We start from the raw sequence: 16,230 nt of genomic DNA, 5'->3' as shown, positions 1-16,230 counted from the left end.
GTTTTTAAAATATTGATTACATTTTCCTCAAAGTGTAGTATTATGGGTTAGTATCTATCTAACAGTGAAGGCCACCAGTGAAGTGCGGACTCTTTTTGCACTGATACAGTGGCAGGTGGCTGGGGGCCTTGGCTACCTTGGAGCCCATGCAGTGAGACCTGTGGAAAGGGTACGCAGTCCAGAATCCGACTGTGCAACAACCCCCCGCCAGCATTTGATGGATCACCGTGTGAGGGCACAGACACACAAACACAAGTGTGCAAGGAGAGACTATGTCCTGGTAAGCACTCTGTGGTGGACTGTATCCAAGCCTCTTTGTTGAATTAATGATACAGTATGTAATAAGGAAATCCTTTTTCAGGCATGTAGCTAACTTAACAAATGATTATATTCACTAGTGGATGGGAAGTGGTCATCGTGGGTGAGCTGGGGAGCCTGCAGCGTTTCTTGTGGGGGCGGAACCAAGCAGAGAACACGCCTCTGTGCCAGCCCTGCCCCACAATACGGTGGCAGGCAGTGTGACGGCAACGACGTACACATTGACTTTTGTAATAGTGACCCCTGTCCAAGTACGTTATCACCAGTTTAGCCGTGTGTTTGTGTTGTACGTGATTTCGTTCTTGTGGTTAATTTCTCGTCCTTTGATGTGTGTGATATTGTGCCCATCAGTAAATGGGAACTGGGGTCCATGGAGCAGCTGGGGCAGTTGCAGCAAGACTTGCAATGGGGGGCAGATGAGGCGTTACAGGACATGTGATAACCCCAGGCCGGCCAATGGTGGCAGAGCATGTGCAGGCGCGGATGCACAAATACAGAGATGCAAGACAGCCACGTGTCCTGGTGCGTGTTTGTAACTTTAGTAGAACATTGTGTCGGCTTGTGTACTGAAAAACATTCTGTGATTTTTGGACAACCATGCTGTTTGAGAGAGTTTGTCTGCACATGTGGTTCATGTGAATCTGTTTTGTGTAATTGCAGTTGACGGTAATTGGGGACTATGGCAGTCTTGGGGAGAATGCTCTGCTTCCTGTGGGGGTGGAGAAAGGAGACGCATGCGTCTCTGTAATACCCCATCACCAAGCAACGGTGGTCGCCTGTGCCCAGGAGACTCCTCCCAGCTGTCCAGGTGTAACATCAAGGCCTGTCCAGGTAAGGCATTTGGATATAGAACGTGCCTTATACTAAAATCCATGTTAAATATTGCATCTCGTTGTCAGGTGGGCCACAGATGGCACGAGGAAGCATAATAGGGAATATCAACGAAATCGAGTTAGGTATCGCCATACTGAATGCCACCATCATAGACACCACATCGAGTGGCAGACTCATCAAAGCATCTATTTCAAATATACCAAGATCATTAGGTCAGTTTTAGAAGTAATTTTGTAAACCTTCATTACTTGGGACATGTCAAATTAAATGCCTCAGTCCTCTAACTTTGATTCAAGGGCCTGCAATGAGGAAGCTCATCTCCATCCTCAATCCCATCTACTGGACCACTGCACAGGAGGTAGGAGAAGCTGTCAATGGGTATACATTAACCGGAGGTATCTTCAGGCGAGAAACGCAGGTGGAATTTGCCACAGGTAGATATGCGGCCATTCACATAAACGTCATGACAATGCAAATATTGCTTCATGTGTTTAGTATGGCTCTAAAATGCTTCTGTTGGAGAACTGACATTTTAAAACAAATAAGTGCAGGGATCATATTTCTCACACTTAGGTGAGATTCTGAGGATGACTCACATTGCCCGGGGCTTAGACTCAGATGGAGCATTGTTACTGGACATAGTAGTGAATGGACAAATCCTCCAGCTGCCCTCACATGTTGACATCAGCATCAAGGTACACACATGAATACACAAATAAATATGATACATTATATCTTCTTTTTTCCCATGCTTTTTAGAGCATTTCCACTTTTAAATGATATTTCTTGCACTGTATGCTGTTTTTTGTTTGTATTGTTTTCTCTTTGCTTTTAACGTTTCTAAGATGTCTTTTTTTCTTTTGTTTTAAATGCTTTTAGTCCTGTAAAGCACATTGAGTTATCTTGTGTTTGAAATGCGTTATATAAATACATTTGCTTTGCTTTGCTAAAGTTTCTGCTTGACACATGCAAGTGCCCCTTGCATCCTTCGATTTTTATGTATGCCGCCCACGGAAGAAAAAGTTTGGACACCCCCGTTAAATAGTAAATAACAAAAAGTGACTATGCTAAAGCCACGTGAGCTGTGTTCCTATCAGGACTACACAGAGGACTACATCCAGACAGGTCCAGGCCAGCTCTACGCTTTGTCCACACGCATGTTCAGCATTGACAGGGAGAGCGTGCCCTACTCTTGGAACCACACCATCTCCTACGACGTGTCCAGGGGCAAGATGCCCTACCTGGTGGAGATGCTTCATGCCACAGCCATCAGCGCTCAGTATCATGCCTTGGAAAAGGTGCTGGAATACAGCATCCAAGCTCGTATCAGCAAGGGTGAGAGAACGGATCTTAATTAAGAATGAGGGCAACATTATTTTTACCCTGCAACAGAGATTAAGGGACCCAAGGCTCTGTTCGAGTATAGCTTTTCTTAGTTTTAGTTCCTAAGTTGATCTGCTCCATTTCCGGTTGATTTGCTTTTTCTGTCATTCATACTAGAAACAAATCCAATGCTTTTCATTCCAGGTGATCGTAGTAACCGGTGTCCTCATGGGTTCACTTTGGTTTCTGCAGGCCCATACTGTGCAGGTGGGTGTTCTTTGCATAATTTGTTGTCGATAAGACTTTATTATTTTATTATTTGACCTTACAATGTTACTAACAAAGTTGTATTTGGCATAAAACCACTCATCCTTTAAGAATAAAAATACAAGGCAGCTCTTGAGGTCCATCTGTGCTAATGTCAGTCTTACATAAAATACTGAAGTGATACTAGGGTAAATATGATACAAATATTTTAACAAAGAAATCTACTCAAGTAAAGTAATAATATGTAGACTCTATTATATTACAAGACTGGTTAATGTGTTGTTTATACACTGCAGATGAGAATGAGTGTGAAGTGGGAAATCCCTGTTCTCATGCATGTCACAACGCCATGGGCACCTACTACTGCTCTTGTCCCCGTGGGCTCACGATCTCAGCGGACGGCAGGACCTGTCAAGGTATACAACACTCATACACACACACACACATTGAATGTCCGCTGTTGTCATTTCGTAACCAAATATTCATCCCCACCAGATATTGACGAGTGTTTGCTGGGTGCGAACGTGTGTCATGCCGGACAGGACTGTGAGAACACTATTGGATCGTACCGCTGCGTTATGCGCTGTGGCCGCGGCTTCAGGAGAACTGCTGACGGTCACAGTTGCACAGGTACAATAACACAGAAAGATCAGCAGAGCCTTGAATCATGCCTCTTTCCAGTGTAACATGTTGAAGTCTTAACTTTTTAAATCTCTCATCTTTTTGTACTCAGATATAAATGAGTGCCAGGAGTCCAATCCGTGCAATCAACACTGTCTTAACACCATTGGTAGTTATCGGTGCACCTGTGAGCCCGGTTTTCAGCTCAGAAACCGACGCTGTGTTGGTAAACGTCCCCTTCAAAAATCCTAACCTAAAAGCAACATATTTACAGGGAGTCGTCAGTTCATACACATATTCGACGATTCATTTATCGTGCTGTACCATATGTTTAGTGCTGTACATAATTTACACATATCCTGTTTGGGCTACAGAGAACCTGGAGTCTATCTCACCTGACTTCGGGTGAGAGGCGGGGTTCACTTTGGACTGATCACAGAACTGACATAAAAACAGAAACATTTACTTTCACACCGGAAGCGAGAGAACCTACGTCAGCGAACCAAAATCCTGAATAGCATTCAAATTAAACCGTAAACAGCCAAACAATCCTAAATTGGCGACTACATGTACAGTAAACTGCAGATTTTTTGGTGATAGTGACCGACCCCTGCCGCGAATAGCGAAAAAAACATTGCATTTGACGCTCCCCAAAAATGTTCATAATTACCTCCATCCATCCATCCATTTTCTTTACCGCTTCTCCTCACTTGGGTCGCGGGCATGCTGGAGCCTAGCCGAGCTGTCATCGGGCAGGAGGCGGGGTACACCCTGAACTGGTTGCCAGCCAATCGCAGGGCACATAGAAACAAACAACCATTCGCACTCAGAGTCATGCCTACGGGCAATTTAGAGTCTCCAATTAATGCATGTTTTTGGGATGTGGGAGGAAACCGGAGTGCCCGGAGAAAACCCACGCAGGCACGGGGAGAACATGCAAACTCCACACAGGTGGGGCCGGGGATTGAACCCGGGTCCTCAGAACTGTGAGGCTGACGCTCTAACCAGTCGGCCACCGTGCCGCCTTCATAATTACCTATACTGTATACATTTTTAAAATCGTAAATATACCACAAATTATGATCTCAAAACACTTTAATATCATTCTTACTCATTTTACGTTACCCTTGAAAATAAATGGCTTAGAGATTATTTCATTTTGAAAAAATGCACATGCAGCAGAGACTCTGTAACTTCCCCTAACAATCCAGGCTGAACTTTGCTCCTCCCTGTCATACAAAGATATTTGTCTCTCAGTCAAGATGTCACACAACTCAGCAATGTACACCCCTTAACACAAATTAGTACTTTCCTATTAGTCAGGGCTCTGGCGCCATCTTGTGGCATTTTAGAGCATTATAGAAAGCACACAAAAAATGTGAATAAGGGAGCTCCTCAGCAAATAGCTGAAGATAGGTTCCACAAAAAAACATGAATGGGTGAATTTGTGAGGACCTAATAGGAAATCGGTGGGTTTTTACTGTACAGCATTTAAACAACTGGTATTCTGGGAAATGACACATTGTAGGTTTTTTTTTTTCCAGAACTGATGTATTTTCTTCCAAATGTCACCTCAGATATAAATGAGTGCAGACAGAGGGTTTGTCGATCAGACCAGCAGTGTAAAAATACACGTGGGGGTTACAACTGCATTGACCTGTGCCCCGGTGGTATGACCAAGAGTGCCAATGGGACATGTGTAGGTCAGTATTGTGTGTTCTTTGTGCATGTAAGACATCCGAGTTGTGTTCTTCCACTTACACCACACTCTGTCGTAGATATTGACGAGTGCAGGGATGGCATCCATCAGTGCAGATATAACCAGATCTGTGAAAACACCAGAGCGAGTTACCACTGCACGTGTCCACGTGGCTACCGATCTCAGGGTGTGGGCAGGCCCTGTGTTGGTACGTACTTCATCTTTGGCTCTTCTACACACTTATGAACCATCAGTAGCTTTCAAAAGTCTTCATTTGCAAAGATTGAGCAGCTAACTTTTGCGTGCACATGTAACTTAGAAGGAAGGATTATTTTTGTATTTTTTTTAAAGGGCTTGCTAGTTGCTTGCGCTTCTCTTGACCTTACGTAAATCTGCCAGCAAACTCACTCCTGTAAACGCACACATTATCCTGCTGTCTGCCATCTTGTTCAAACATCACCGCTTGCTTACATGACTCAAGTGCTGAAAACTGCCTATTTACTTATGAACTCTGCATCACAAACGTTTAGAGATGCAATGCATGGTACCGTGCCCTTATTCTTCTTAGACGAGAGAGAATGGGTATGGAAAGACTTAAAGAAGAAGACAGTTGATAGTTCCAACCCTCAGTGGTTTGGACTCGTACTTCGACTGTACAAAGACCAGCACCTTTTCATTTCACATCATTATCACACTCTGTCAGTTCTCACTCTTCTACTTTAGGCTTTTCAAACTCTCGTTTGACCCTGCTTCGTAACGGCACACTCCTGCCTGTGACATCATCAACATGTCTTGTAGTTGTCATCAAATTTGAATATCACATTGTCGCAAACTTGATGATATTTTTTTTGTAATTTGAAGGTTTCATCTTCATAACTAATTTATCATTTGTGATTCGAAGCAGCAATAGATGACTGATGTGTATTGAGTCTCAATACATTTCACGTGGCATTTTAATGTATTGTTGTTCAGTGGGGTAACTGAAATATCCCCCCCCCCCCCCCCCCCCCCATCCTCATCTCTCCTGTCTATTTATGTGACCCGCACCACATTTCTTTTATTTCTGTCCTTGTTATCTTTTCTCCTCAACCGTCTCCACATGACTTACTTCCTGTACTTACTACAATTTCTCCTATTCTCCATTACTGCTTTTTCTATTCTCCTGGTGCTGGTCTTTGTTTGTGTTGAGGGCAGATATAAATGAATGTGAGCGGCTTCCGCAGCCCTGTGCCCACCGGTGCGTCAACAGTCCAGGCAGCTTTAGGTGCACCTGCCCACCGGGGCGCTACCTGCTGGGGGATGGCAAGTCTTGCGCCGGGCTTGAGCGCCTGCCAACGTATGAGACTTACTCATATGGCTTCCGAACATCACAGTCCATACCCTGAACGCAAACCCTACCAGCGTCTCTACCACAACTTGGCCTCTCACAGCTATCACTCCTTCACCGCCAACACAAGGGGGCACGACAGTGGCCGTAGCCGCAGAGGAGTCCGCATTAACTCAGCGCATCAGGGCCCCGGAGCTTGTCAGGAGGGGTTTGTGTCCAAGGATGGCCGCTGCTTAGGTAACTATGCAGGGTAGGCAGGGTCACACAGAGCAACACAGTGCACCTGCTTCAATTTGGACTGAAAATTTTGATTATTTTATTTTTGTTTTATTACACTGATTAGAATTCTTCCATGGAAGGGGCAAAATACACTATGTGTTCCACTCCCCAGTTTGACGATGCACTGCTTGCCTTCTGTGTTATGTGCCAGATATCAACGAGTGTGAGGTGAGGGATGCCTGCCAGCACGAGTGTATGAACACACCAGGGAGCCACAGGTGTCTTTGCCCGGCTGGTTACCACCTCATGACCAACGGCAAGACATGCCAAGGTGGGCGCCACACTTCCATACACACCATACATTGTGTTTGAATGACTGATAACCAGTTTAAAGAAAACGTCACTGTAGCACATAAAAAGACATTTGGATGTAAGTTGCCTGTTGTATTTCTAGATATAGACGAGTGTCTTGAGCAGAGCATCCAATGTGGATCCAACGGCGTGTGCTTCAACATGAGAGGAAGTTACCAATGCATTAACACACCTTGTCCACCAAACTACCAGAGAGAGCCCACCACAGGGTAAACAGCTGAGCCCATTTAAACTGTCCGCTCCTCATTGTCGTGTATATTTATGTTCCAGTGACCTTCAAATTTGTTCAACCGGGTTTGTCTCATTTCTTTCCATTTCTCCATGTCATGTTTTTGTTTTAAACTCTAGTTTCATTTAACATATACAGTACCTATATTGTAATAGAGTCACTGACACCTGAACTCACCTGACTTGCACCATGCATGTAGCAAGGGTTCTGTTCCTACACAGTGATGGTGTGAATGGGAGTGGGAAGGGCTGTGTGTGTGTGTGTGTGTGTGTGTGTGTGTGTGTGTGTGTGTGTGTGTGTATGTATATATATATATATATATATAGAGAGAGAGAGAGAGAGAGTCTAGGGTGTACCCCACCTCTCTCAACAAAGTCAACTGGGATAGGTTCCAGCCCACCTGCGACCCTAATGCGGATCAAGTGGTATAGAAAATGGATGGATGAATGGACAGACATTCAAAATGTGTTGCTGCCTCGTTGCAGTTTGATAAATTCTCACCTTATGCCTGCGATCTGTGTTTCAGGTTCTGTCTGAAGAACTGTCCTCCAAATGACCTTGAATGCGCTCTGAGCCCTTACGCCCTCGAGTACAAGCTGCTGTCTCTTCCCTTCGGAATCGCAGCCAACCAAGACCTCATCCGACTGGTGGCCTACACGCAGGATGGCGTGATGCACCCGCGGACAACCTTCCTTGTGGTGGACGAGGACATCACGTTGCCTTTCGCCATTCGAGATGAGAACCTCAAAGGGGTGCTGTTTACTACTCGACCTTTACGAGAGCCTCACACGTACCGCATGAAGGTGCGAGCCCTGTCCTACAGTGAAGACGGAGGCATTGAGTATCAGACCACCTTCATCGTCTACATCGCCGTCTCGGCCTACCCCTACTGAGAGCACTTTAAATGACGCCAGGCTGAAGGTGCGTCGGGCTTCGGTTGCATCCTCCTCATGCAGCTCCACTGGGATACACTGCGTTCACATCGAGAGAATGAACTAAGAACATTGACTTGTGTGTGAGGGAGGGGCTTTTGGAAAAAGTGGATTGAAAGAAAAAACATGTCATGGCTATTTATTTGTTTTAATTCCTGTCCTCGTGTTTGTAAGGCCTTGGTTAATCAATAAATGATTGTTTCCTGTCACTCACAAAACGCTCACCAGATGCACAGAAAGGCATGGTCACTAGTTGGTCAAAAGTATTGGGACATGTGGCCGTTACACCGACAGGAAGTGAAAATATAAGCATTTGTGAGATGTGATGGAACTGAGTGAAAACGTGCTGGCCAACCATCTCTCTTTTATGAGCCTGAGCTCTGGTGCACATCATGCTGGAACAGGAAAGGGCCTCGACCAAACTCGTCCTACATGAAAAGGATTATCCAAAGTGTCTCGATAGGTCTTGATGAGTTAAGATTGAGGAGGAACTAAATCCAACCCCTGGTTGATTAATTGACTTGGTGTGTCCCAAGGTTTTTTGTTTAAATACTCAAAGCTTTAACTTATTGGGAAGTTCTTGAACATAATTACATTGTGGAGAAGTGTCATTTTATATGTGGCATAAAGGCACACTGAGGAAGCATCCCATCATACCCACGCATCATGAAAACCCTGGTTTATGTCATCCTGTTTTCCACCAGCTGAGATTTATTTTATTTTAAACTTGTACATAAGTGTTGTTTGTTACATTGCAATACTGTACTTATCCGATTTTTTAAAATAAAAATTTAATTGCATCACAGCTTTAATGGTAAAAAGGGGTACCCTGAGGGGTAAAATGTCTAACTTTGAGATTTAACGTTGGCATGTCACCTCTGGCCTTCCTGTGTGGAGTTTGCATGTTCCGACGTTTCCTCCTACATTCCAAAAACATTTATGTATGTTAATTGGAAACTCTAAATTGTCCATAGGTGTGAATGTGACTTTGAATGGTTGTTTTGTCAAAATCGTATGAGCCCTGTGATTAGCTGACGACCAGTCCAGGGTGTACCCTGCCTCCTGCCCTTAGTCAACTGGAATAGTTTACTGTTGAACCTAACAAGGGCAAACAGAGAAAATGGATGGATGGTAGGAGAACAACAACAAAAAAGACAAAAGTTTCAACCAGCATTGATACTATTTATTTTTTTGTCAAAAAAAGCACAAACATAAAAAAGGAATATTTCGTAAGGCAGTTTTTTTGTACATCAGTTTGGTTTGTTTCCTTGACGCCTCGCCCTTTGACTAGAAATACATGACGCAGAAGACAATCACATAGTTCTTCTCATCATGTCAAAACAGCCTTATACTGCATTAGAAAATACATCTAGCATGTTGGAATGCATAACCACTGATGACAAGCTTGAAGCATAATGATTCCATTTCCAAGAATGAAAATAATGTCAACTGTAGTGAAGCTTTGGTGGAACACTGAGGAAACTTCACACATTAGAGATTCGAAATAAGCAGAGAAATCAAAAACTGCTGAGGGAAATTGTCTCTAAAAAGGGTTGCTGCTCTTACATAGTTGTCTTTTCTGTTGACGTCATTTTGTTTACTACTACACAAGGACATCTAAGTCATGTAAACTGACATGTAATCTAATTGTTTCATTTGGCAACAGATGAGCTACCTCGTAAGGCAGACAAAACCTTAACAGGTTTCCCCTGGTTATACAAAATGTTTGGGATAAATAATGATGTCAATGACAAATCAATGTGCCTTATATTTGAACTTAGATACGGAACACACAAAATATACAAAAGACAGGTACGGAAATCCTGGAGTCAATGCTCCAATTATATTTTTTAAATCGACAATTAGTTTCTGTGCATAAACACACAGACCAAATATGTATCACCCATTATTTGTCTCTCCTATTAAGCAAGAATCCTGATTTAGCTCGAAATCATTTAAAACATGTAAATGAAGTTGGGATTTGGTCATGAGGTGGTTAAACACAATAAACATTCCTGTTTAAAAATGAAAAAATAACTACTCTTAAGGTCATTAGTCCTAGTTGAAGAGCTCCTAGAAACAGAAACAGCCGGGAAGTGTATGCACTTAGTGACGAACATGATTTTGAGCACGAGGATAAATGTGCCAAATTATTTTAGAACCTAGTGTGACCCAGATAAGATTAGCAATTTGATCTGACACAATCCCACCATCTTCACTCATCTGATTTTCCTTATAGTCCATATGCCATCTGATACATTGTGTGTGTGTCTGTCAAACGTGCTCCACATTTAGACCGTCTTCCTGGCTGTCAACACCCGCACAATACTGCCCACTCCTCCGGCGGCCAGCGCCTGCAAATGAACGCAAATGGGTTTATTTACTTGTCAAATATTGGTAAACTTCTACTTCAGAAGACAATAGCATCATCCTACAACTGTAATATTTTTCAAAATACATTAATATTAAGGAGGGGGATGAATACATCGTCAACAGTTCGGAATTCTAGTGTTTGTATTTCAATGCTATGTTGTGTAGTAGAGTGAGTTCCAACCAGTGTGCCATGAGAGATGTGTGCCAACAGAAATGATCCCATTTTACTTTATTGGTGTAAAAATTATTATTTATACAAATTATATATATTTGTTATCTGGCCGTGCCAGCAACATATAGTGACAGGCCTTATATGGCAGAATGTGAATAACTGACGTGTATCTCCTTTTTGTGTTGCGGTGTGCTATGACATCTTTGGAATTAAAAATATGAGCGTTGGCTCACTTAAGGTTGGGAAATGCTGCTGTAGTGAGCCTTGCACAGCCGGCAGAAGACACAGTTTATTCCAACACAGTTACTTTGCTGGCCAAAGTTTGAAGAAGGTTGCAACCAAGTCAAGCCATCGCAGCCATGTTGTTATGACACTATTATGCCACTAAGTGAATCGACAGAGGTTTACGAGTTAAGTGTGATGTCACCAGAATGGCAGAGGAAAAGTGGGATGACAACAGAGACATTCTTGCTTTTCTTATGCTTATAATGTATCGGTCATTACCTTTGCTTGCATTTATTTCAGCAATATCACAATAATAATACGATATATAATGATTATGCCGTTTCACCTATACAATCAATTCAATTATTAAATACTGTATCACAATGCTTTAATTGCAGCAGCAATACCTATAAAAGAGATTATTAGTAGTATTAAAAATTACTAGTCAACTAGCGATATGGAATGGAGTGTGTCAATTTTAGAGGTTCCGCTGTACTGATGTAGTAGGGTAATTTAATTGAAACAAAACATACTGTATAATATATTTTTTTTTTCTAATATTCCTGAGTGGACCCGACATCAAAACGAACCTTTTCATGCCACTGCAAGAGGACAGCGCTGCTGTTTTCCGATGGCCTCTCAAAGCCTTTGTAGATGTATTTCATAAGCAGGTCCACGCCGTTCTTGTCCAGAGACTGAACTCCTTTCTCGATGTCGCTGCTCTTAAAGGCGCTAAGGACCTTCAGCACCAAGCTCTCAGCCCGGTCCTGGTGGCATATTGGACTGACATGGGAACATGTAACCACTGGACTTGAAGCTAAAACGTCAGAAAGAACCAAAACCCACCTTGACGTTCTGGTTCTTGGTGTTGATGGGTGGGTTCTTAAGGACGGCGTGAAGAGCTGCCATGTTGTCTCCTGTGCAGAGTCCAGTTAAGGATGTCAGACATGTTAACAAGTAAAATTCAACATCTTAAAATAGAATTATAACACAGACAGCAACCTGTGATATAAACACAATGATTGTTTTTACTGTATTTATATTTTCGAGGAGCATCGGCAAAGCGGTGTGCGCCTCGGGCAGTAACACACCTTTGCACGCCACTGGGAACACTTTTCCTTCATTATTGTGCTAAAATTACAGTGAAATTGAAAAGAATCATTTGTGTTAAATCATTATAACGAAATAAATGTTTTTTGTTTTTTTTTTAAAAACGTAACTAACCAGTCAGGAATCTCGCATCTGATAGGTTGAAATATGAGGTGGGCGGGGCATGGCGCTTTTACAATCAGGAGGTGGGGGGGGGGGCATGGCGCTTTTACAATCAGGAAGTGCCGCACTTTCATACCTTATAAGGCCTTCCATCCAAACATTAACGGAAGATTGCGTTGAAGCAACATTTCCGAGACGGCACACACGACAATAAAATGTTTAGCATTCACTCGCTTGCCGAGAATGAGTGGTATAAACGCGAGAAGTGTCTGATAAAACGCGAAAGGTAGCTCGCTTGTATCGTATTTCGTTAAACCATCCGAGCCTGCTCTCCCTGGGAAGCAGAAATCCCTGGAATGTGACTGTCAGGCAAGTCTCGGCAGTGACTAGCCTCATTGTCAACGCCCGATTAGCAAGACACCGAGCCGCCCAAGCACACACTAATACAGGGCATTTTGGACAGTATTCCATCGTGCCATTTCCCATTAGCATTTCCCACAATATGGTTTGCATGCTAGCATAAAGCAGGATAATAACGTAAAGGATATTGTCTGATGAGGGAGTCCACCTCCGCCTCGTCGGGACCCAGCTGGTTCTCCCCTCCGTCCTCTTCGTCCACAAATTTGTTCTCGTCGTACTCATCCACGTCCACTCCCCGGAAGCGGGCGGACATCACGTTCTTCGACATTTCGGTAGTGGGGGAAAAAAGGGCAACTCAATGAATCAAAGAGCGCTAACGTTCAATCTTAATTTCCGGCCTTGTCGCAGTCGACTACAAGCAGGAAGCCTCCTGATGTCCTCTTCTTCCTTGTGTGCCTTTTGGTTTCCCTATTTGTACGCCATCGCCACCTCGCGACCAAAGTGTTGAACTGCAAGCAGCCGTCACCGCGACCGCTAGAGGGCAAGCACGCCTTACAAATGAACTATTACAACTACAGTATTCAGGGATGATATATATTACAGTCATTTGAATATCCATATTTCAACATACTGTAAAAAGTAAGATATCCAGTTTGAAGTTGTATCAACTCTCAACTCAGCTCTTATGTATGAAAATAGACGTACATATTATTTGAGTATTAGACAAAACTGAAAAACTGAACTGAAATTCTGTGGAAATAATTGAATTGTTCAAATGTGGAATGTCAGATTTGGGATGGTTTGAATCGGTCGAGAAATGTGGAAGGAGGTGATAAATACATACAAATTCTCTACATTTTGGAAATAATGTGAAAAGGTGGGGTTTGGGGAAATATTAAAAAAATAAAAAATAAAAACAGTTCCCAAGATGTCTTGAGTTAATTGAATATTTAGAAGTTGGGATGGGTTGAATCGGTCAAGAAATGTGGAAATAGGAGGTAAATGTGTCAAATATCTCTTATTTTGGGGAATTTTGTTGTGAAATGTTTCTAACTTGGGTAATGTGATAATTATTGGACTATGGAAAATAAGCTTTTATGTCCTGAATGAGATAAACATTTTTAAGTGAATCATTAAAAAAATGTGAAGGAGGTAAATGTGTAAACTATCTCTTAATTTGGGAATTTCATTGTGAAAGTGTGGAATTTTATGAATGTGGGAATAATTTGAATGTGGAAAAAAAATCTTCCAATATGTCTTAAATGGCCTGAACACTTTAAAGTTGGAATGGGTTGAATCGGTCGAGAAACGTGGAAGGAGGTAAATGTGTAAAATACGTTTGTATATATCTCTCATAATTTTCCTATTTCATTATGAATAAATAAATAATAGGAATTTTACTGTCCAACGTGTGGGATTTGGGAACTGTGAGGATTATGAAAATGTGGAAAATTGTTTCCAAGATACAGTATCTTGCTCTGAATGAGCTTAACAGGCTGACGTTGGAATTGGAAGGATGGGAAACTTTGTGCTGAAACTCTTGTTCACTTGATTCGGGGTTTTTGAGTGGAAAATGGGGAATTGTGGACACAGTGGGAATTTGGTACGGTGGCCGAAACAGGTCATAACAATCGCAAACGCTCTCAACATAGCGGCATGATATGGAATAATGACACAAAACAAAAATGGGAAATGATGTATATCACCCTGATTATTATTTCAAACCATTTTATTCATAGATGCAGGTTCATAAAACGTCACACACTGTTTTTAGGTTTGATGACTGAAGTCAAGGACTTACAAAAAAACACACGCCTTGAACTGTGTACAATTATATGAATGTTGTCTGTTCTGATTAGACCGCTGACTTTTATTTTAGTTATTTCTTTATTTTTAGCTTGCATTTTCCTGTTATATGTACTGTTCATGTTTTGTGTATGCTCAGTTTTTGAAAATTGTTTTTCCTTGCGGAATGTTTCTTAAATTGTAAAGCTAGACTTTGATTAATAAAGTTCAGAAAAAAAAGTGACTGAGTTTTAATAAGTTTTAATGAACGAAGTTGGAAAATTAAGTAATTGTTTGTTCATTTATCTCATTAAATGATTGGTTAACTCGTTTATTGTACATAAAACATTTTATTTATTTACTAGAGTATTTTTGAAATAATTGGGTAATTCACTATAACATTTATTATTAATAATTTAATTAAATACATCATATTTTCATTTAAAATAAGCTAAACCGTGCAACCGGTTTTAAACAAAAACTATGTCATGGTACTGTTTCGAAGAAAAAGAAGTGACTTGTTTGCAGGTACGGGGTACAACTGGTTAGAACATCTGGCTCACAGTTCTGAGGACTCGGGTTCAAATCCAGCCTTGCCTGTATGGAGTTTGCATGTTCTCCCCGTGCCTGGGTGGGTGTTCTCGCGGTACTCCAATTTCCTCCCACGTTCAATTTAATTAATTAATAAAAACAATTTGTTTTTTACTATTGAGTTTCTTTTCCTCCCTTGCAAGTCTAACATTATTAGTTAGAGCGGTTACAACTTTGATTGAATATTGACCCAAAAGTGACAAGTGTGTTGATACTCACAATTAAACATACACTACTCGATTTGCTATTAAACAACTTATTTATTATTATTTTTAAACTTGGATGAGTGAAGGGGAAAAGACTTTTAAAACTCCCACAATTCAGTTTTATGGGGCGCTGGAGAAGCAGCTGCCATCATGTAAACAGATGATCTATACATCCTTTTGGCTTGGTAAATTTCCACGTTAATAGTTGACGTGTGCGTGCGTGTGCGTGTGAGCGTGTACGTTCATGCGTGTGTGTGAGTGTGTGTGTGTGTGTGCTGATTCATGGTGCGCTCCAACGGGTGGAAATATTTATTTTTCTGGCTGCAGGTGGGTGGTCGGTGGTGATTCCTGAAAGCTCCACGTCATCACGGATTTTAGGATTTTCCTGCTCTGAGAGAAAGTGCGTGTTTGTCAGAGCAGGAAGTGGGGGGGAATTTCCATGTTGAACTTCAACGCAGTGAACTTTCAAAGACTCTCAAGGAGGATTGGACATAACACAAAAGCCACAAATACAAAGTCAACCTGTCCTCTTTTTACTCCCCAAAGCCGTCATATTTACTGGGATTCTTGTTGATGTTGCTATGACAACAGGTAGTGAAGCTAACTACTTTATTTCACTGATGTCTTTTTCAGGGCAGAATTTTTAATTTCCTTATCTGCTCAGTCTAGACTGTTGGCCTCCTGCCGAAGGGGAATAATAGTTAATATTGCATGCGCTGTATTCAAGTGTGGTGCTCAAATAACTTTCAACACACACACACACACACACACACACACACACACACACACGCAGTATTTATGTGTTCATAGCAGGGACACACACCCACTCATACAGTGTTGCGTGCATGGGTCATGAGTGTCCTCAGTGAGGGCATTTAGGAGTGCCCCAGCCCATCAGTGTTATGTGCGTGACTCAGCACATCAAAAGGTTAGGAAACAGGCACATACATGAGCTTCACGTGAAAGCCCTGAAGGAATGTATTATACCCATCATTTCCTCTCGTGTAAGGTGCATACCAGCTAGACACAGTATACAAATGCAGAGCTATCATCTTTTTTTCCTTTCAAGCCTTCCAGATGCTCTCCGTGCAAGAGCAAGAGAAGAACACTGTTGTGAAGTATTTTAAGCACATAATTAGCTTCTTCCACATGATGAGCCTTCAGC

The 16,230-nt window shown here is 42.1% G+C and overlaps 2 protein-coding genes across 2 annotated transcripts in view; one reads left to right on the top strand and one right to left on the bottom strand.

Moving 5' to 3' along the window:
• Positions 1-8,890, top strand: part of hmcn1 (hemicentin 1) — a 79,537-nt gene extending 70,647 nt beyond the window's left edge. Inside the window, 19 exon segments of the mRNA XM_061683353.1 lie at positions 110-280; positions 399-569; positions 670-840; positions 979-1,149; positions 1,218-1,364; positions 1,449-1,586; positions 1,726-1,847; positions 2,250-2,487; positions 2,680-2,742; positions 3,039-3,158; positions 3,238-3,372; positions 3,476-3,589; positions 4,941-5,066; positions 5,142-5,270; positions 6,257-6,438; positions 6,440-6,626; positions 6,820-6,939; positions 7,063-7,189; positions 7,736-8,890. Coding sequence (XP_061539337.1) covers positions 110-280; positions 399-569; positions 670-840; positions 979-1,149; positions 1,218-1,364; positions 1,449-1,586; positions 1,726-1,847; positions 2,250-2,487; positions 2,680-2,742; positions 3,039-3,158; positions 3,238-3,372; positions 3,476-3,589; positions 4,941-5,066; positions 5,142-5,270; positions 6,257-6,438; positions 6,440-6,626; positions 6,820-6,939; positions 7,063-7,189; positions 7,736-8,102 — 2,999 coding nt within the window. The 3' untranslated portion in view covers positions 8,103-8,890.
• A 412-nt stretch (positions 8,891-9,302) lies between these two features.
• Positions 9,303-12,936, bottom strand: arpc5b (actin related protein 2/3 complex, subunit 5B). Its single transcript, XM_061684675.1, has 4 exons — positions 12,672-12,936; positions 11,758-11,830; positions 11,502-11,678; positions 9,303-10,495 (listed from the first exon to the last, which is right to left on the bottom strand). Exons 1-4 carry the CDS (start codon positions 12,809-12,811, stop codon positions 10,433-10,435), a joined length of 453 nt encoding a protein of 150 aa, XP_061540659.1. The 5' UTR covers positions 12,812-12,936; the 3' UTR covers positions 9,303-10,432.
• Positions 12,937-16,230: the final 3,294 nt, after the last annotated feature.

This window comes from Phycodurus eques, chromosome 8, assembly GCF_024500275.1.
Source record: "Phycodurus eques isolate BA_2022a chromosome 8, UOR_Pequ_1.1, whole genome shotgun sequence".
NCBI classification, from domain to species: Eukaryota; Metazoa; Chordata; class Actinopteri; order Syngnathiformes; family Syngnathidae; genus Phycodurus; species Phycodurus eques.
The sequence above is the reverse complement of the archived record's forward strand: the minus strand, read 5'-3'. Positions and strand labels throughout refer to the sequence as shown.